The 21863-nt window shown below is 42.8% G+C and overlaps 3 protein-coding genes across 3 annotated transcripts; all 3 read left to right on the top strand.

Moving 5' to 3' along the window:
* The first annotated feature begins 774 nt into the window (after nucleotides 1–774).
* Nucleotides 775–2025, top strand: LOC117579727 (fibrinogen-like protein A). The gene is made up of 2 exons (XM_034265725.1): nucleotides 775–1722; nucleotides 1780–2025. The coding sequence occupies exons 1-2, from the start codon at nucleotides 818–820 to the stop codon at nucleotides 1916–1918; spliced, it is 1044 nt and encodes a 347-aa protein (XP_034121616.1). The 5' UTR covers nucleotides 775–817; the 3' UTR covers nucleotides 1919–2025.
* A 16788-nt stretch (nucleotides 2026–18813) lies between these two features.
* On the top strand, nucleotides 18814–19733 carry LOC117579185 (gamma-glutamylcyclotransferase). The gene is made up of 2 exons (XM_034264954.1): nucleotides 18814–19248; nucleotides 19307–19733. The coding sequence occupies exons 1-2, from the start codon at nucleotides 18869–18871 to the stop codon at nucleotides 19626–19628; spliced, it is 702 nt and encodes a 233-aa protein (XP_034120845.1). The 5' UTR covers nucleotides 18814–18868; the 3' UTR covers nucleotides 19629–19733.
* Nucleotides 19734–19968: 235 nt separating this feature from the next.
* LOC117579236 (gamma-glutamylcyclotransferase) lies at nucleotides 19969–21563 on the top strand. The gene is made up of 4 exons (XM_034265016.1): nucleotides 19969–20028; nucleotides 20713–20859; nucleotides 20927–21060; nucleotides 21120–21563. The coding sequence occupies exons 2-4, from the start codon at nucleotides 20755–20757 to the stop codon at nucleotides 21439–21441; spliced, it is 561 nt and encodes a 186-aa protein (XP_034120907.1). The 5' UTR covers nucleotides 19969–20028; nucleotides 20713–20754; the 3' UTR covers nucleotides 21442–21563.
* The last annotated feature ends 300 nt before the right edge of the window (nucleotides 21564–21863 follow it).

A 21863-nucleotide genomic window follows, 5' to 3' on the forward strand; every position in this document is an offset into this window, starting at 1 on the left:
CAGCCTTGCCACCCCATCTGTGTCTTCCAGCGCTCTCTGGAGATTTTCAAAGTCAAACGAGCAACACAGAGATATGTACGGGTATGAGATGAGCACATATACGAGTACTACGAGTACTATGGGGTCTGAGCGGACAGACTTCAAAGCGCTGCCCCACGCCCGTTTGTGGCTATTTTGACCTAATTTATTTCTGGCTATACGAGAAATCAAATTAATGCTTCGCACTTCATAAATCGGCCAATGAAAATGAACAGATAAAAAGGCACTCGCACAGCCACAGGCTACATACAGCTAAAGATTTTCTTTAAAAACTAAAAATACATTCGAGTCGCTTTATAAATACATTAGCACCTCAAATGCGATGGATAATGGCCAGCGATGCTGCGATGCTGAACAAACAAACACACACACACACACACACACAAAGAAGCCACAGATTTATCCAGGTGGAGGAGACTCTACAGCTGCTCAAATAATATAATTGGATGGACAAAACATTTAATTGGCATCCGAAATGTGCACCACTAATAGGTGCCTTGAATGGGTACATTTCTGCAGTAAAAAATGAGTTAATTAATATTTTATTCTAATTTTGCATTGTCAATACTTTCAGCAGTGCAGTTCGTGTGGAATTCCGACTCTCATTAACGACAATGTTCGCTATGACCCTCTGTGATCCTCTCTGTGTCGTAAATCAGTTTCTACAGATAAGAACTAAATGAGATCCACAAAGTAAAGTCATCTTTGCAGGCATTTTATTCGATTTGTGATCAGTTCGCTTTGAATTTCGCCATCAGTAAGACGTTTCTCAGGTGAAATGAAAGTTTTTTCGGTTATTCTGCTTCTGGCAGGAAGCTTCTGCCACACTGCCACTGCCGGCCAACAACTCGCTTACAACGCATTCGAAGAGAATTCGATTGATTTTTGTGGACCAGAGTGCTTTGAGAAGCTGAAGCCCCTGCTCGACAATGCTGTGGAAATGAAGCAACGTTGCGAAGATTTTGGCTTCCAGATCGATTTATTGAACGAACAAATGGTGGAGCTTCGCGGTATAGTGGAGCTGCAGAGCAAAGAAATCGATGAGTTGAAGAGCAACCACAACCAACAAGGAGAAGAATCCACTTCCAGCACACCCAGCATTTCCACCATTTCCAGCATTTCCACCCCTCCCACTGGTTGCACGAGCACCGAAATTGGCAGAAATGCCACCACACTACCCACGAAGTGTGCGTCCTATGAGCAGTCTAGGATACTTCAAATTCAAGTACCCGGCACAGATCCGTTCCAAGTGCACTGCCACGTGGAGCAGATGGACGAACCCGCCTGGATTGTTATACTGAAGCGCAGTGGAGGCCAGCTGGACTTTTACAGGAATTGGACAAGCTATCGAAATGGCTTTGGGGACCTGGCCGACGATCACTTTTTGGGTCTCGAGAAGCTGCACAGGCTGACGAGGTCACTGCCCCACGAGCTGCTCGTTAAGCTCACAGATTTCAGAGGCAATGAACGATATGCACTGTACAGTAGTCTACTGATTGGCAATGAGCAGGAGAAATATGCACTACAATTGTTGGGTAGGTACACGGGAGATGCGGGTGATGCAATGAGCTACCATCTGGGCAATGCGTTCACCACCTACGACAAGGACAACGATGGATGGAGCCGGGGGAACTGTGCCAATTACTACGACGGAGCTTGGTGGTACGGCTGGGATGCCAATTGGTGAGTGTTCCCATCTGAATCTACGACTTTACAATTATTTGCTCGTCTCCTTCTAAGCAATCCGATGGGTCGGTACTTCAATGGCGAATATAGAGGTCATTCTGGCATCTGGTGGTACACCTGGAAGGATTATGATTTGATGCAGTCGGTCAAAATGATGATTCGTCCGTCTCACTACACTCTGATGCAGGACTAACAAGGTGCTGAGCTTTACATTTGTAAAAATAAATAATATATATACGTATTTCATTTTGTGCTGACACCTTCCGTGTCATCTTTGAAAAACGTTGAGCAAATCCATAATTTTCCCATTGAGACTTGCAGTTTTTGAAGAGGTTGGAGCCATTTTCTCACTTTTGCGAACAGCCACCAAGCATCCAAGGAAATGGCGCAAATTCGCCACCAAAACTGGAAAGTTCTTGAGCATTCCGTGCCACTTGCTCCCTTCAATTGGGCTGTGGCTTTCGGTTTATCCTCCTCGCATTTTATGATTTTTACTTTTCTTTTTTTTTTTGCCATAGCTTTAGACTCTTTTCGGCTGAGCAAATTGAAAGTTTTTCGCCAACGAATTTTTGTTTTGCGGCCACTCGAGCGTTTGGCATTCCTGCATGCGGTGGCAAAAACTATTTCCATAGAGCCAGGCTCTTATCGCTGCTGCTGCTCCTGCTTCTGCTCATTCTCGTGGCCACAGCAAATTGCTCAAAAGTCGAAAGTCATTGAGTCGGACAGTAAATGTTGTAAGGAGTTGTTCCTCTAGTTTATTCGCCGTAATTGGGGCACAAAGAGCCGTTTCCCTACCCGATTCTTTGGCTTCGATTTAAGGCCAGAACGTAGCCGATTTCGGTGGCTTGCCAAAACAAATTTGATAAGCCATCGGAGGGGTTAAAGCGGCTTGGAATTAGGGCAGGAGATGGTGCCACCCAGTGATTGATGATTGAGTCAGCAACGAGAAGGAAAGTATTGACAGCCATGACAGCAAAATACATTGTGAACACAGGGAAGAGCAGATATATCATGATGGCTTTTCGATGCTCTTTGGTACGAATATACCACAATAATAGCTGGAGATTATATATTTATTTCGTATATTTTCTATTTTTTTGTTGGGTTTAGTTCTCAGCGGCCTCATGCTAGTGGGAATACCCCTGATACCCTGAAGTACCCACGACAAACACGCAGCGGGCATAAAAGTCAAACTCGAATCGATCAACATTTTTGTAGCATTTTCAGCAGCTGATGGTGGATGGTGGATGGTGATGATGATGAGGTAGAGGAAGAGGAAGAGGAAGAGAAGCACCCCCCATGGTCAGGCGGCAGCTTCCGTAAACAGCGCCACATGCCACGAGAAGAGCTTCCTCATCTCTGGAATCTTTGGCCATAAAAACGCTTGAAATATGCTGCTCATATACATATGCAAGGGATGTATGGGATATATGGATGGAGGCGTTATATGACCTGCTTTTGGGCCTCACATAAGAATGAGGCGGAATCACAAAACGGCCCCACAGCAAGGACGGGCAAGTCCCAGACTAGTCCAAGTTGCTAGACCTGCCACGGACTTGGACTCCGGCTGGCCATCAATTATATCAAGTGGGAGCCGCCACTGCTGCCTGTTGGCTGTTGGTCGGTACAAATTGAAGGCGTAAATTAGCCCACGCCCCAAGCAAGTGTCAGCTCAAGTGGCAGGCCCAGGCCCAGCCCCTCCTTTGCACTACTTTCTCTGCGAGTGGTTGTGCAATTGTTGTGCTTATTGATAAATATAGGTATTACGCTGCTGGGACTATGTCTAGTAATAGTCTTTAAAGACATCCAACGAGCCAGCACGTTTACTCTTTAAGTTGGCCAATTTCCGTCAAGGCAAAGCCGTAAAAGCCAACTATAGCCGCTAACCGGAAATCGCTTCTCGTCTCGAATTTCAACGCCCTGAGATAGCATCTTAATTACCCATCCACACAAGCACAATCACACAAGCACAAACATACACAAATGGAGAGAGAGAGCCTGGAAGGAAAGTCAATGACCTGGCCGGAATAACCCGGCAATGGTCAGCTCGCTCCTCGCCTCCAATATTACCAACGGCTTTCGGTTTTTGTACGCAGGCCAGACACCCATCAACGCTGAAGGATATGCCCTGTTCCTCGATGGGTATGTAACCTGTATTTTCTGGTTCGTTTTTTCAGGGTACAACTGATTCGCCTTTCAGTGCTGTACCCTTTTCGTTCTTTGCTTTTTTAAGGCGACAAAACAATAACAATTTCCTGTTAACGTAAACTTTTTGGGCTCACACTTCCGCTTTCACGTGAATGTGGACATTGTTGCCATTACCAGAAGCAGCAGGGCCACACATTAATTACACAAAATACACACCACGATGGAAGTACCACAGAGAAAGAGAGAGAGAGAGAGAAATAGAGTGACAGAGACAGAGACAGAGTGAGAGAGGGAGGGGAGGGAAAGATTCACCTGAAAGTCTAGTTCGTACCTGGACAAACATTTGTGGGCATTAGTCGCCTATTTTGGGCTCAGCCTCAGCTGGGTGTCCGGTACTTCCGGAGTCCGGACTCCGCACCCTCCCCTCCCCACACGGTCTATGTACATTCCGGCGTGTAATTTGAGTTTGTGGTGTTTGCTCCGCTTTTATTTATGTTTATTCCGTGCGGCCATACTCGACTCGAAGTTATTTATGCCTCCTCATCAGCTCCACTCTGCCTCTCTATTCTCTGCGGCATTATTTCTTTCCTTTGAGATCCTTGGGCTGGTTTTTCTTTTGTCTGACGACTGACGAGCCTTGTGTTTGTGAGCCAAAGGTCCTGGTCAGAGACCTCAAAGATTTTTCAAATTGTGGAAAAAGTGCCACGTGTTTTCCTTTTTTTAAGAAGACCACTCTGAATGTGTTTCCATTTCATATTCGTGTTTTTTGTGTTTCAATGGTGTGTTTATTTGCAGTAATAGCTGGGCAATCAAATTATCACAATTGAAATATCATTTGGTGAGCGATTGATAGAAAAAACAGCAGACAGCATATCCGGTCAATGACCAGCTACTAGTATATTTAAGATGGCTTTGCAATTGAGAACTTTGTTTGTCTTTTAATGCCAGATTTCGTTGGCGGAATTGTACATAAGAACTTCCACGAAGTCTCCTTTCCATCTGTACACAAGTAATTAAATGTTGACTCCATCTCATATTCTGTTCCCTTGTCGATTCCATTAAAAACCAATGGAAGAAAAATAAAAAGATGTGTTGTATCAGAAATCATACATAATTGTTAATATCAATAAGTTCATTTCTGCGATCTCAGTTCTCCTTCTACAATCCGTCTTAAATTCAACTTAAATTACATGTATTATTAATTGATTAATGTTCTAAATAAACTTTAGTAAGGCACTATGACTAATTTAATTTTTCTTTTACTTTTCCGGCCCTGCTTCTGATGGAGTCCTCTGGTGCCTGACATCGTCTGCAGTCTTTTAATGCTCCAAAATGTGGTAAGTGTGTCCATAGACTTCTTCTAATAAAATCGAATGTATAAGGTCTGTTATTCCAATTCAGGGTACATTAAGATCTCTCCCAGGTGAATGAGCACCAACGAAGACGAATACAAATTCCCACGCTTTTTGCGTCCAAATCTTTAAGGGATAATTTTGTCCATGATGATTGGCGAAATGCTTGAAGTCCCGGCAGTCCAATACTTTACAATCTTTTCGTGGTCTCGAATATGGTAAGTGTTTTTTAAGACTACATCTTATTTTATCTCCAATTTGATTCTCTTCTTCTCCATTTCAGTATCAATATTAAATTGTGTGCGGTTGCAGCTGCGGCCCACACCAAGATAATGAAGAACGATAATGACTGGAGAGCCCTGCAGATCCGAAGGATAATCTTAATTATATTAGTATCATAGAGATAAAAGACAAATTTTAGTTAAAAGACCAGCTTTTAAAATTTAAATAAGCAGCATAAATAAATATTGAACTAAATATTTGTTGTTTTTTTTCACTGTGTCAAAAGCTGGTTGCAATGAAACCGGTTGCAGATGAATTTTTATGTAACTAAAAGCATGCACTACTTTTCTGAATTTCAAGAAAAGTGGGAATTTTCACAAAAATATACTGTAGCATACTTTTAGTTACTTTGCGTTTGAAAACTTTATTTCGGTTTCATTGCAACCAGCTTTTGACACAGTGAAAACAACAAATACCAGCTACTTTCTGCTGATTTCTGTTGGCCTGGTACTCGGTTTGAAAATCTACATTTAAGCGAAGCATTTTCAGAAGAATTGTTTTGTGCACAGTGGCCCCCCAACTCTGAACGGTCTATTATCGAACTACGCTATTTTAGTTCCAGTAGTGGCCGTCGTGATGGTGGGGGCGCTACTGTGCACTCAACGTGGTTGTTGTACAACAATAACAAAAAAACTTTTGTTGTACAACAACAACATAAAATGACAACAACTGCAGGACATTTTTGTTTTATGGTTTTCTTCTTAATTTGGCGGCCGATCAGGACATGCCACACCTCCTCGTGATCCACAGAATATCCGTTACCGCTTTCATTCCTTTTGGATCTAAGGACTTTAAGGATGATGACATTTTAAGTATGTTTTTATATATAGTCCCCACAACGCTAGAACTCGGCTGTTTCCTGTCGGATCAGGACATGCCACATCTGCTCGTGAGAGCAAAAGTCTACTGTAACGTCTGAGTAGTTCAAGGACCTCAAGGATCGCAGGATATGGCTGTTTTACGCAATTTTGTAATATTGATCATTTCAGCCTGAAAGTATGCCATGGTTTTCGAATAGAACCAATCCCCAAAAGATAATTCAAAACCGTCGATCAGCCATGATAAGTATTGTATTTTAGTTCAATATTTATTTATACTGCTTATTTAAATTTTAAAAGCTGGTCTTTTAACTAGAATTTGTCTTTTATCTCTATGATACTAATATAATTAAGATTATCCTTCGGATCTGCAGAGCTCTCCAGTCATTATCGTTCTTGATTGCCGCACTCGGGTAATATCTGGATGTGGGCCGCAGCTGCAACCGCACACGATTTAATATTGATACTGAAATGTAATTAAAGACAATCAAATGAAGATAAAATAACAGGCAGCCCACAAAAACACTTACCACATTCTAGTCCATGGAAAGGCTTCAAAGTATTGGCAGGCCTTCCAGGATTGCTATGGTATCATCGACCCTCTTCGACTGGAGGCATTCCATGAAAAACCCACTTTGTTTAGTGACTATTGAGCGGTTGCAGACGATTACCAGGATCCATACAGCTCCATCAGAGTCGGGGGCGAACAACTAAAAAATAAAACCAATTTAGATAAGAAAAACATATGGAACGTCATTTAAATTGAGTTAGATTTTATTTTTAAAGAAGAATATGCAAAAATAAATGGATATCCCCTATTGTCAGTGGGCAGAAGGCGAGACCGTCCGAGACCGACAAAACGGGACCAATGACCAGCAAGGATGATGGGCCATACTTTCCGGCTTGGCCATTAGTCATTATTGACACATTCTTTCCGCCTTTTTCTATCCCCCAATGCTGCCGCCCAAGGCTCAGTCATTTTCGCATTTATTGGATGTTTTTTCGTACTTGTTCGCCGGGTGGTTTATTCTGAACAGCAAATCGAGACGAAAGTCCAACGCTGTTCAGGTCCGGGTTGTTCCTAAGTGATATTTCCGCATCGGTTAACATATTGTTAAAGTTTTTGTTTTTGTTATTCCTCCTCCTGGTTCTGGGGATATCCTTAGGCATGCTAGCATAAGGTGGGGTTGCTGCGAATGTTGGAAGGGAATGTGACATCAACTTTGGGAAATGAAGCAATGTTTTGTTCCCACTTTAAATTCCTACGAAAATGCTACACAATTTTTCTATTAAGAAAATAATTCTCTGAGGAGAGTCCCATTACCACTGCTCCCCAAACACAGTGAGGGGTGTTGTTCCAGCATTCTCGTTGCCTCGGATATTGTACCAGCCAGCGTCAGACAAAGCTAAAATTGAGGCTAAAGTCAGCGCCGGACGCGAGCCGACAGCTTGGCTACGGATACGGATACGAATCCGGATAGGGGCCGGTTTCATGTTATTGTATGTATGTCAGGAGCAGCAGCAGTCCCAGCCACAAATGACTGTCGAGATGAATGGACAGTTAGAGGAGGTGGAGATGGAGGTGAAGACTTTTCTTTGGTTTTTCTTTGCGGTCAAGCCTTTTGATGTTTAATTTACTGGCTGCACGCTGTACCATAGAAGAAGTGCTGTTTATGAAGCGAAGCGGAGGGAGGCAGGAAGAGGCTTCCGTAGAAAACTCAATTGGAGAGATTTTCGCTGACTGTTATACAAATTTTTGGGTAATCGGAAATCTGTGGATACTGTGAACTCATCTGAGTTCTGAAAAACGGAACAATTTTACTTATTCATTTGTACTTGCAGTAAACTGCAAATTACTGTATTCTTCCTAGAACCTGGCTTATTACATTCCTTTATCAGATTCAATGCATGCTCTTTGCCACTCTTACATTTTTTAAAACAAAATGTTTTAAAGTTTTTGTTCGGTTTCAGGAGAACTGTTCCCTGCATGTTGTTTGTGGCATTCCAGTGACTGAGCATCGTGAGTCATGGAGATCTAAAATAAATAACCACCCAAAGGGGCTTTGCCAGCACAGCTGCCAAACGAAAAGGCAACACGAAATTCCAACAAATTGTGTAACAAAATCAAAGGGAACACACAAAAGAAGCCGCCAAGTAAACACAACTCTACAATAACAAAAGTGCTGTAAAATAAACCAAAAGAAATTCCTGCCCAGTCGGTCCAGTCACTGTATTTAAAGGAAGAACTTTCGAGCCCCAAAGGGTCAAGCAGGGCAATCTCAGTGGGCGACACGCCGAGATTCGCTCAAGAGAGCATCGTTTCGATGGAGATATTTCACGTAATTAAATGTACATCTGGCAATGTCAAAATAATAATTAAGCTGACAGCATAATGAGTCCTGCACCAGTCCCTGCCCCACCTACACTTTGCCATTGTTATCAGACCAAATGGAAATTGATTGAGGCGCAGGGACAACAGAGACTGAGGCTGTGACTGAGACTGCGACTGAGGTGGAACTAATTGAATTTGCCAGACTTTCAAAATTATAAAATAGGTGCGTGAACGGCTCTAAGAAACTGAGAGACTGGGCAAGGGTAAAGGCGTCAAAGTGCCAAAGGCCGCCGGCAGAAGATTCATTTGATTGCTTTGGTTAGCAATTGACTTTGGGCAGTAGATGCACAGAAGCTGATTTGGCTTTGGATTCACTTAGTGAATCCGTACATAATTGAGCTGCATAAAACGAAATTACCTTCATGAAGTACTCCATGTTCCATTGGAAACACTGACAATCAATAAATGTCTATACCTAAGTCGTTATATCCCAGATGTACCTGTACAAAGTTACTCTACTTTTTGAGTAAATTAATAAATAATTAGAACAAACTGAGGCTTCTCTTTGGATCTTCTTGATGCAACAAAATTTGGGGAATGTAACGTAAAACCCACTTACATTGGCATGTCCAAGAAACCCCAAAGAGAGTGCAGAGTAATTGAAAATTTTATGTGGCAGAGACGGACGGACGGAGGGGTTTTCATTTCATTTCCATTGTCAAATGAATGTTGAAATATTTCTGATTGAAGATTTGACTGCTCGATGATAATATTCTTGGCAACTGCCATGGCTGTCCCATATCAGATTTCGATTAGTTGAAGGCTGCCCGCAAATATGAATCGAGATAAATTGCTGGCTCGTTCCATGTCTGATGGGGACATGCTTGAAGTGTTCCAGAGAGAGAGAGAGAGAGCTCAAGTGGGGGCAGAACCAGGAACAATAACTAGAGGAATCAAATGCAAATAACACAAAGTTTTCTTCTGCACACACACACAGCAAAAACACATACACATACGACTATTTCTTATGGAAAACGTTGGCAGAATAAATGAATGAATGGACTGGCTAAATATTTGATGATGGCACTGAGATACTTTCAAGGAGCACACACAGAGACACTCAGATACTCAGCTCGTGGCATCAGCACATTTCCCCACTCGAACCAAAGGTAAACATTTTTGAATTAAATCTGCAACATAAATACCTAAAAAAAGAATACAACATGAATATTGTAGCGGAAGAGGGAAGCTTCCCTGCTGTTTCTCTGCTTCTGTTGCTTGTTGTTTGAGTGCTAATGAGCTTTTGGCTTTATTGAATCAACAGAATAACTCAGAGAGGGAGAGACATAACTCCCAGTTCAAAACTAAAAACCCACAACTGTGAGAAACCACTCGGCATGGCATGGCTTTATTAGTTTTTTGCCTGCAATTATAGCTGTTAAACGGATGGGGAGGAAGGACCTATCCACGGCAGGGAAAACTACAGAGACAGAGAAACTGTTCTGACAAACATTTGCGGAGCGCGGACGGGCGGCAACTTTTAAATAATAATTGAAAATAATTAATAAATAGTCGAATGGCCCATGTTAAGTGCATGCAAATTGAAATGTTTAGGAGCCAATTTAATTGCCACAAATGGATCCAAAAAAAAGCTCGCACAAGCGGCTTAAATATGCGAGAGAGCAACAGAAATATCACAATGAAAAAATATTTTTTTTCTGTGCAGAGAGTTACTCTATGCGTCCAAAAAAATAAAACACATTTTAAATTCCCCTTAAATTTGCAGCCAAAACTGGACATATTAAAGGCCCCCTCCATGATTCCATTTTATAGAGCAGCGGCGACAACTGCCCATAACAAAGCCAACCACACAGAAGCCAATTTGTGGCCTAAACTCTGCTGCCATAGACAAGAGTCACACCTCCTAGTCACACCCAGTGCCAGTGGCAGGGCCAGTCCAGGCCTGCCTGCCACCTGCCACATGTCACTTCACGTGGCACCGTAAATTTGCGGCAACTTCAACTCATTAAAAGTGGAGGGCGGCTGGGCAAAAGTTGCGTCAACCCGCAGCACGTTTTATGTAGATCTTTTTTGTGGACAATTCGCCCAATGCGAAATGCAATTAGGAATCACCCGAACATGTATCTACATGTGCCACAGCATTCGTTCCTACACTGCCCCTGTCCCGTGTCCTTTGCCGTGGCATAAATTAGCAAAAGGGTACACAGGACACACCGGAGAGCACACGGGAGCCACACAACAATAACAATTACAGAAAGTTGTTCACTAAAATTAAACATTAAATTTGATGGCAGCAACTTTTTAATTGTCTCTGGATACTTGAAGCAGCGGCAAACGGTAACCACAATGCCTGTTCGGCAGGTGAATGCTCTCCAGATGCCCCCACATTCGAGAAGTAGAGGAGCATTCACAACAAAATCAGATATAAATGTTACTTTAATCGAAGCTTCTGTCATGTGGTTAACCCTTGAACATGTTGTCTATATTGACACAGCCCTGAGATAAATATAAACTTAATCTTACAGCACCCCTGTCCCCAGGCAGAGGCACAGCCACAGGATTTTGCTTCTGAAGTTTTATTATAATGAAATTTAAGTCAAGTGGCTCCCGAACTGACATTGACAGACAGTTGGCCATGGAGGGGTGGCAGAGAACGGAATAAAGTACAAGGATAAGGAGACATCTGCCCCAAGCTGCTGCTCCTGATGCTCCTGATGCTCCTGATGCTCCTGCTGCTGTTGCACTTGTCGAGCCATGTACATGGGTGCAGTCTGTAGGTTCAGCACCCTCAAACTGACAGAGGCGCCAAAGAGCCACCCAAAGTGGCATACGTAAACGCTTGCAACGCCGCGTGGCAGACAACTTGTTTATGGTGGCTGCAAAATGGTTTGCCTGTGGCAAGGGCTCGTTTATTAATTAAGTGCTTGGCCAATGGCTTTGCGCGGTGAACCGAAAGCGGGGAAACAACTTGACTTTGCCGACACGTGTCGGGAGTCGAGTCTCTGGAAGGAAGAGACATGGCAGCTGATACAAATGTGCCAACAAATGTAGCATTTCTTTAATCCCAGCGATAACTAGGCTTTTATTCAATTAATCAAAATTAAAGACAATAAAATTAATTTAAATTGAATTTAAATATTTATTTGAATATTTCATTTAAACATATTCCCGCGCAAAAACTCATGTTCGACTAAAGTTATTGTTCTTTTGCCATGAATAATTCTGGCAATGAGCAAGCATGACGCGGGGGAAGGGTAGGCGTAGGGGGATTTACTTTGAATGCTCATTAACCATTTTTGGGGCTATGTCTTCGGCTGTGTCTCGCTCTGGCGTCTAGACCAATTAATAATATTCCGTGTCAAGTGGAAAATTAGACAAAGCACCGCCCCGAATATTCGCAGCGAAATAAACCAAGTGAACGGCAGAGCAAAAAAAAAGATTGAAAACTGAGCCAAAAGCCAAATGCCAAAAACCAAAACAAAAACCCTCTTTGTGTGTCGTGGCCTGAAACTGAGATTAATACAGAGATTACAGCCAAGTCGGTGCAGACTGCTTATAATTATTGGGAGAGCAGAGCAGAGCCGAGCGGACCGAAGACAGCCGTGCCAAGTAAATTGAGCTGTCATGAGTGCTGCAGGCTCGCTGCGGTTCGACTCTCCTCTGTTCGAGTGCCAATTCCGAGTCAAGGTCTGGGTCAACCTTAAAGACCATTGATTTGACCAATAAAATTCCTGCAATTGTGGAACAATTTTTAGCCACAAAACACACTCAAAGGCTGCCACACAGTGTGTTGAAATCTACCGGAGGAAATCTTCCACTCTTTGCTACCCTTTTTGGTTGCACCAATGTGAACCCCCCCCCCCCTGCTGGGCCATGAAAGTAGCGTGTAATTGGTGTCGGAAGAGCGGAAAACTCCACCTCGATTACTATGAAAATGGCGTTTTATTTTTCGCTATGCTCCGAACTCAATTAGCTGCCGTGCGTTGCGTAATTAAGTTGTTTCTAACTGCCGGCTGCCAAGGCCATTCCACGTTTCGATAGGCGCAACTCCCAACAGCCTCCTGCCCCTCCTCCCCCCTCTTTTTAGGCAGCTCTTTGGCCACCTGGCAGCAATGGCAATGCCAATGCCAATGTATGCAAACATTTTCAGAAACCGCTTTGGCTTTGGCTTTAATTAATTTATCACGTGCCGAAATAAAGCACTAACTTCCGTTTACTTCCGCGCCCGTGTAGCCAGGCCAGGCCAGGCCGGGACAGCCAGCGAGCCGCGTAATTAATTGAATTTCAAGCGGTGGAGCCCTAAAAGTTCCCCACGGTGCGATGCGCTGCCAAACTTCTTCAGCCTGAACAAATGTTATTCACTTGGGCAAAAAGTTAAGCTTAAAGTTTAAGTTTTCATGGCCAAAATGGGAAGAAGAAAGTGCACCAGCCGGGAGCAGGGAACACATAATGGTACACAGGAAAGAGCGACCATGGCGTGTAATTATGTGCCCATGTAAACGGAAGAGCCAGAACCGCAACGGCTCCGGGCAGCCGTGTAATGAGTCAGCGTGGATTTGTGCCAAACAAAAAATAGGAGACTGACTCTGCACAGGATGAGGACATCCTCTCAAACAAAGAGAGGGGGGGAACAGGACATACTTTTTAATATTCTGCAGGTTTTCTAACCCAAAATGAGTAGCCAAGCAGCGAGAAGCCTGATTATGGCGTATCAATTGGCATACTCCAATTTCAGGGTTTCTCCACGGCTTGCAACTATAAAAAGCCGATTCAGATCCAACAGCGTTTACAGAACAACCAACAGCAGAGATGAACTTCGTACAAGGCAGCCTGGGGCTCTTACTGGCTCTTACTCTGGCAATTGTTGCTCAAGCAGACATACCCGTGCGACCACCCACCTCAAAGGATATCGCCTGCGGAACTGGCCGCTACTACAACTATGCTCGAAACGTTTGTTTACCCTGGTAGCGAAATGTCGAACAAAAATGTCGCGTAAAATGCACAGGCAAAGACAGTAAAAGTCAAAGCAGATCATCTGTATATTCCAAGCTGTGTGTTGTGTGTTTTTTGTCAGATGAATAGAGAGTAAAGTAAAGTACGGAGAGTTCTTCCCTATGAATATCAAGTTATAGATGAGGGAGAGTAAAGAGCTCAACCAAGTCGAATCAGGCATAGCAATTGGCAAACCAAATTTTCTAGGCTTACAAAAAGCATATTCAGTCCCATGAATGCTAAATCTTTAGTGGCAAAAATAATATAAGTTTGTGCACTTGCCGAAAGCGAAGACTTCTTTCTACTTACAAAGAAAGAATGTGTACACCAAATTTCTACATGTCGTTAGGTACAATGCCAAAGACAGTAAACAGTTTCCTTAGTAACTTGCAGTCTGTTTTCCCTGCTTGTTAATTAATTAGCCCTGAACAAGCAGAGATTCCAGAGAAGACGACGACGGCGTCTAGGTACCGCGACCTGCCACAACATTTTATGGCTTATTAAATTTGCAGGCAGCAGCAACCACAGCGGCTGCAGTCAAGTCAAGCCAACATCAACATGTAGAGCTCACAGAGCCGACAAGCCGATGATGCTGCAACTGCTGCCGATGGATGTTGCTGTTGCAACTGCTCCTGCTCCTGCTCCTGCTCCTGCTGTTGTTGCTGTGTGGGAGGCTGCTATATCTGCACCCACCCCATAATGCAAATTAGAGCTTGCTCCTTGCAGGCAATTTCATTGAGGTTGAATGCGGGCTCTGAAAATGCCACACAAACGATTGCCGCATACACGGGCACGGAGGAAAACAAAGCTTTTCCAAGAAACGAGTTTCCGCAACGAGTTCTAAGAAATGTGTTCACGCAGAGACCAAAACAAAGTTCACTTCAGTTTTACTATTTAACCTGATGTTTCTGTTATTTTTCTTTGTGAACTCTGGCCTCCACCTCGCTCGACACACACATTTGTATGACAAATATTTACTATTATCTTTGGTCAATCTTTTGACAGTCAATAAAGGGTTTTTTTTTCGTTTGCTCTTTGCGAATCAAACAACAAAAAATGTGCGCTGTGGGATAGTTTTTAGGTCGATTATTTTTTGGTACAGCAGCAGTTTGGGGAATATTTGCTGTTGTGCACGAGAAATCGTTTATACCCGTATTTGCTTTCGATTAAATTTCAATTACAATTTGTGGAACATTGCTTGTTGTGGTTTTTGTTTTTGAATTAAATGGACTGTGCACTCGAGCGGATGTGTCCATACATTTATTTCAACAAATTTCCCTTTCATGTACGTGTAGAACACACCTAGAGGGCTGCGCTGTCCGGCCATCAACGGGCGCGATCTAATATTTAAACTTCTGTTTTATGGCCATCGACAAATGTCCAAACATTGACAGCGATTGTGACAGCAGCAGAGTGGAGCATGCAGCAGGACACACTTCAAGCTGCCACAAATTAGTGCGTCATGCAAGTGGCCTCTCCCCCGTGCACCATGGCAGACCAAACAAACAAAACATAAATTGTAACGAGCTTGTCAGACGGCCATCGACTGACTCCCTGCCCTCCCAATTGACTGCTATGCGATGGTAATTGACTCTCTGATGTTGCTCTGTCGAGCGCTGTTTATCACTTTGTTGTTGTTGTTGGCCAACGAGTCTAATAATGTAGCAGACCCTCGAGCGAAATGAGAGCCATGAGAGCGCCATGATTATGTGCAGGTGAGCACACTGCGTATGGGTAATATTTGTGCCCCATACACGCGAGTATGAAGAAGGAGGAAAAGAATAATGTAAAAGTTGGTTGATTTTCGAGTTTTCAAACACCAAAAACACCTGCCTCCACTCTTTTTTGCATTTTGGCACAAGGAAATGTATTTTTAGTCTCATGTCTCATACTTTCATTTTTGGTACATTTTTGAAGCCAAATATTTGGACAACCATTCCACACTTTCGAAAAAGTTTAAAAAACTCAGCAAACACACACACACACACACACACAGAGAGAAGACACCCATGTCAATGGGACACCCATGCATACCGTGTGTCAGCAGAAATCAAACAACGTGACTTGCCAAAGAATCTCCGTTGTTGATTTCTTGGAGCGCTTAAATTGATTACGAAATGTTACAACCACGACAGATAGTCCTCTCATATTTATACCCTAGTTTAAAGGTATATAGAATAATATACATTGCAGAGTATTCGATGGCCATCATGAAAGTGCTACACGTCTGCGCTCCTCTTTCACTCGCTTTGCTTATTGAAAATCGGAAATTTAATCCGTTTACTTGGCAATTTCGTCTGCCGCTGGATGTGTATTGTGGGGGTATTTTGGCTTGCGGCTCAATCAGTTTAATGGCAGACTCGTGTTAGGCCTTGTCGGAAATCCATTTCATAGATACTTCCAGCTACATTCATACATTGTACATAAGCTGAGCACAAAAAACATCCTTTGGCTGCTCATAAATCTGCATTTATTTCCGATATTCGTCCAGTGTCTGTTTGATTTTTTGTGTTTTTTGCTTTGTGCCAAAAGCATTAAAAATTAATTAAAAACTGTACAGCAAAGCCACACAAATAACATTAAATGCAAAAACTCATTTTGGTATTTGCTCGCTGGTGGCATTTAATTAAATTGATCGATTCACGCTTTATTGAATTTATTTAATCATTTATTTAATTTGCTTAAGCCAGCACTTTCTGTTAATCCAACGACAGTCACCTAACAAATGAGGAGAATTGAGTTCGTATTCAGATGGTTAAAACAAAGTTTAAGAAGAACAAATACCATTCTTGTTGCAGCAATTTTTGGATATTAAAGTAGTCTGAAGCCACCTTCTATTATGTGCACAAGTTTCACTGTACTTATTGGTTCGAAAAATACATTTGCTGCATTTTATAATTCTACAAACAACACACATGAAATTGATATGTATTTATGTGGGTTAATCAAAATCCGTTCCTGAAATGACCGTTATTCGTCATGCCTGTGCCATCAGCAAACTTATGGAAAAGCGACACAGAGAACACACAAAGGAGACGAGCACATAAAATATGCTTGTGCACACCAGTTGTATCTACAGATATTCAGATATGCCAATACATAACATACATTTATGTACATAAATACATACACAGTACATACATACACATATGCATACAAAATCAGGCAAAACTTTTACGCGAGAAACTTTAAATGAGAACAGCAAACGAGGGAAAGGCAGGAGGCAGAAACCAGAGGCAGCCAAGTGCTGGCTGTTGGATGCTGCTGCGTGCTGTGTGCTGTGTGCGACAACATTCAAAGTTCGTGGAAGCGGAAAATCCATTTATCATATGGCTGCCTTCAGGATCTATATCTATGCACAGATATGTGAGTGTGTGAATGAATCGAGAAGGGCAGGGTAAGAGCGCTCTAAAAGTAACCAAAGACATTTGATGTGCGATATTTACATGCCAAAAACTAGCATCAGGTGAAAACAAATGATGATTTCAGCTGGCATTTGCCACACATGCGACACACAACATAAATATGTATGTATAAATATGTACATATGTACATGCCCAAAGCTCTGCCTTCATTATTTGCATTGAATGTTGCTGATAATAGCACGGATGACGATGATGACTATGCTCTCTGGGATCCTCTGTGGCTGCTGCTTATGTGCTCATGTCTGCGTGAAACTCAACCAAGATACGACGACAATGACAGGGCAGGACACTCGCACACTCCCACTTGGAAAGTGGGCTACACATGTATGAATATTTATGTCACAGACTTGGCTTTCCATTTCGAGCCACAAAATGATGGTAGGCTCTCTCTCTCTCTCAATTGAATGATTTGCGGCAAGGCAGTGCCATAAATCAACCAAGTTAAGTGACAAACTCGAGTGGTTGTTGGGCAGAAATTGTGCAAAAATCTAAGCAAAATATTTGTACTTTCAAATTGGAAATGTTTACAAAAAATTCAGCCACCTAAGGAATGGTAATAGTAAATCTCCGAAGCTTTAATTGGGTTTTTTTTGGAACCCTTTCTGATGCTTGTAATTTGCAAAATCATTACAGATTACCGGGCAAAGCTCTCGAAATAATGGTTGCCCGCCTTCAATCCATAAATCACCACAAAGTTTAGCCTCCTGTCAGACAGGACGTATCCTGTGACCCTCTTAACATATTCCACTCGTGTCGCCTGTCTCTGACCAGCTCTGTCCCGGTCTCTGTTCTGTGCGGATCTGGCCTGGTTATGGGTTGTCGCCACAAGCCACACAAACATCCATCGGAAACATGCAACAAATTGCACAATAAAATCGCGAATATCATTGCAAATATTTGCGAGCGCAGAGAGCAAATGCCTGTCACTGCGGCTAACCAAATAAACACACACACAATCCAAACCCATTTCAGTTTCCATTCCCTCATCCCCCATCCCTTTGGTGTTTCAGTCACCAAATATTGAAATCGAATGCCAAACGAATCGGTTTTCAGGGCCCCGGTTGCCCGTTGTTCCCGTTATTTTGGGTTCCATTTCGATTATTGACAATTTCTTTTTGTGATAAAATTGGCAAAGCATCAAGCAAGCTGAACGGGTAGGGAATTATCAACACAGCAGTACCTCTTATAGCGCTTTTGCTAGGGATTTCCGTTCTTCAAATGTTGCTGATTATCAGCAGAATATTATACAAATTCTAGGCTGGCAGACAGTCAGAGACGTTCGGGGTTGTAAGTACTGATATGCAGTATATCCCATTGAAATATTCAAACAAAACTTAGTTCAAGTTCATTCCGATTAGAGCACAATAAGCAGCAAAAGCGAGAGGAAATCTCAAGATTAGTTGCTCTTCTCCGACAGAGGCAAAGAGCTAGAAGCGATGTCCAGATGCTCTTATTTATTACGAACAAATATACAAAAAACATCTGTACTGAACATACTGGCCAAGGCAGGGTAGGAAAGGGTTGTGGTTGGTGCTATAAAAGCAAGAACAAATTCAAGCAAAACTAGAAATAAACTTGTTTAAGCGCCGATTATAATGCACAAAGAGTGCTCGTCGTAGTAAGGCACAATCTAAGTCACAATCTAAAGCACAATCTAAATAAAAGTAGCCCAAGAAAATCATAGAAAAAAGCTGACCAAAAAAAAGAACGTTTGATCAGAGCTTAGTAGCCATTGAGCCAGCAGGCAGGCAAGCAGATAGATCTGAAATTTCAATGAACAACCAACCAAGATTGTTCAATTCGGTGCTCTGTCTGCTGACAGCACTCCGGATATCCAATGGTTATAACTTGGAAGCCACCAATAGCATCAGCATCATCCCGGGGAATGGCAGTGTGGAGGCGCTGCCAGAGGTTCATGGCAGCAAATTCTTCTACTTTGGATTCGGTAGCAATATGCTGGCCCAGCGTATACACATACAAAACCCCACAGCACAGAGGATCGGGGCAGCCCTACTGGCCGACTATCGCTTGGACTTTGCGCGTGAGGGACCACGCTGGAGGGGAGCTGTGGCCACAATCGTACCAACGCCGGGCGAACACACGTGGGGCACTCTCTGGGAGATCGATGTCAGCAATCTGGATGACATAGACAAGTAAGTAGATCAGGAAGGAAATATTAGAGGGGTGTCATAACCTTTATTGCCTTTGCAGCCAGGAGGGCGTACATCTAGGCATCTATGAGGCACTCACTGTGTACGTAAAGCTCCGGGATGAGGAATCTGCCACCCCGGCACGAGCCTATATGCTGACCAAAACCCACCAGCCGGAGACGAATATCTACGATATGCTGCCCGATCAAGTGCCCCAGGGGCGGCAGCCATCAAAGACCTATCTGCAGTGCTTGATCAAGGGAGCCATCGAGAGTTCCATACCCGAAGAATATGTCATTAGACTGCGCTCCATCAAACACAATGGCAGGGTGGAAAGCAGTCTGGAGGAGAAGCTTGAACTGCAGGATGTTGTGCTGCCATAAGAGGGAAGGATGCAGGGAAATATTTACATATGGGCATCCCTATAGCTACTGTTTAAAGTCTCACAACTGCAAAAGTAACCAATAAAATTCAAGAATTAATCATATTAATAGTAGTAGGAAATATCATTAAGTTTCATTTAAGGCACCACTGCGACGCGTTCCCTACATGCCACAGTGGCGCCACCACGCTTGTTAAACGAAGCAAGCCCAAGCGCTGATGCGCTGTTCCCATACATTAGCCAAGACAAGCACCCGACTGGGAACAGTTTCCTTCTTATCTATCAGCTGCCGTGTCCGTCTCTACTTATCTTATTTTCAGCCAGTTTGTTCCCAGCAGTGTGGTGCGGTGCGTGGCGGCGGTGTAAACAAAACCCATTCGTTGAGTTTTATTTTATAAAATGTGCGTGACGTGAAGTGCTATCAGAAATAGTAAACATGGGGACAAAATTTAGTAAAAGAAACATTAAAATACATAAAAAACAGTAAATAAACATGCGACTTTGCAATTAACAAATAAACACTACAAAATGCAAAAATAAAGCTTTTCGAACAGCTGGCTGACAGCTGATGCGCTTTTTACTAGTGATATATTGTGTAGATGTTTGAAATCGGCAAATGGTCAAAGCTTTTTCTGTATTAGTCAAGTTCAGAACCAACAAACCCACTGGACGAAATGACTTTAATGAATCAAAATATTAACGAGCTACAATAAAAGATATTAATTCCAAATATAATATATATATACACCATTATATAGATACAAAATATCTAAATTCAAAGGACAGAAGCGGACTCTAGACATAAGACACTAATATAAAAATTAAATAAAAACCCACAGAAATTTTAATTGTGTTCCAAATGGTCTCGAGATCTGTAAGCCAATAGATTAATCATTTCCGAATAAGTACATTGGCCTAGCATAACTAGAAAATAAAACCAGACTTGACCAAATTACTTTTTATATTGCCAACAACTAAGAATTAACCGAAGGCTTCCGATGCTAGACTCATTCCAATAGCCGAATTCCTATCTATATTAAATGAATAAACAAATCAATTACAAAATAAAACCCCTTTTCTTACAGCACCCTCCCCTTCCAGTACTACTCCCCCCCCCCCCATTGGCCATGGCCTGTAAATTCTATTATTTCGGTTTCGGCAGCAACATGCTGGCACGCCGCATTCACATACAGAATCCCACTGCCAAGAGAATCGGAGCTGGAAGACTAGAGGTAATCGGGGAGCTCATTGTAGAAATAACTGTTAAACAAAAAAATATAACCAATATTCCGGACACAGAACTACCGCTTGGACTTTCACACAGGATCCAAGAACTGGCTGGGCGCCCCTGCCACGATTGTGCCCACAGCTGGAGCTCATGTCTATGGCGCCATATGGGAGATCGACATGTGCAATCTGAAGGATTTAGATGAGTAAGCCAAGCAGGCACAGAAACACTCTACAGAAGTTCACTTTTCTCTACTCTCCACAGCCAGGAGAGTGTGCCCGATGGCGTGTACATTCCGATCAGTGTGCCAGTTCTCTCGCTGACCAGCAACACGGACATCATCTGCCGTGCCTATCACCTGACCAACCAGCCGCTCATGGAGGTGCACGGGCAGAGCGTTCCGCCAGCAGGTATTCCCCTGAATCGACAGCCCTCGCAGACATACCTCAAGGTGCTGGTCAAGGGTGCTCAGGAGACGGGCATACCCGAGGACTACGTCAAGTGGCTACGGGGCCTCAAGCACAATGGCAATCGGGTGGCCGCAATGGAGGAGAAGCTGGAACTGGACCAAGTGCAACTTTCTTGAACGCTACAAATACTAGAAATTTGATCCTTTTAGGCATATTTTTATAGGAGATCCTAAGATTTTTCCATGGGTTTCAATAAAATTATTGTACAAAACTCAAAGACATTTAACATTCCTAAAAATATGATTCATAATTGATCTTCTTTGTGCGCTTTCGAGTTTATTTTCAATGGGGTTCTTCTACGTCTTGCCGTCTATTCCCAAACTTTCAATGACCTCTGCTCACGCGTGAAAAGAACTTTGTCCCAAAAAGTGGAATTTAATTAATTTGAATCACTTATTTATGATGATTACCAATTTCCTGTCTGCCAGCGGCATCAGCAGACCCAATGCCCATTCAGACAATGGCCGTCCAAGAAAACAAAAGTTTTCCCCGACTGGATCTCTCTCTCTGGTGCTCTAAAGTGCAATTAAAGTGCAAT

Source organism: Drosophila guanche, unplaced genomic scaffold (genome assembly GCF_900245975.1).
Source record: "Drosophila guanche unplaced genomic scaffold, DGUA_6, whole genome shotgun sequence".
Lineage (NCBI taxonomy): Eukaryota > Metazoa > Arthropoda > Insecta > Diptera > Drosophilidae > Drosophila > Drosophila guanche.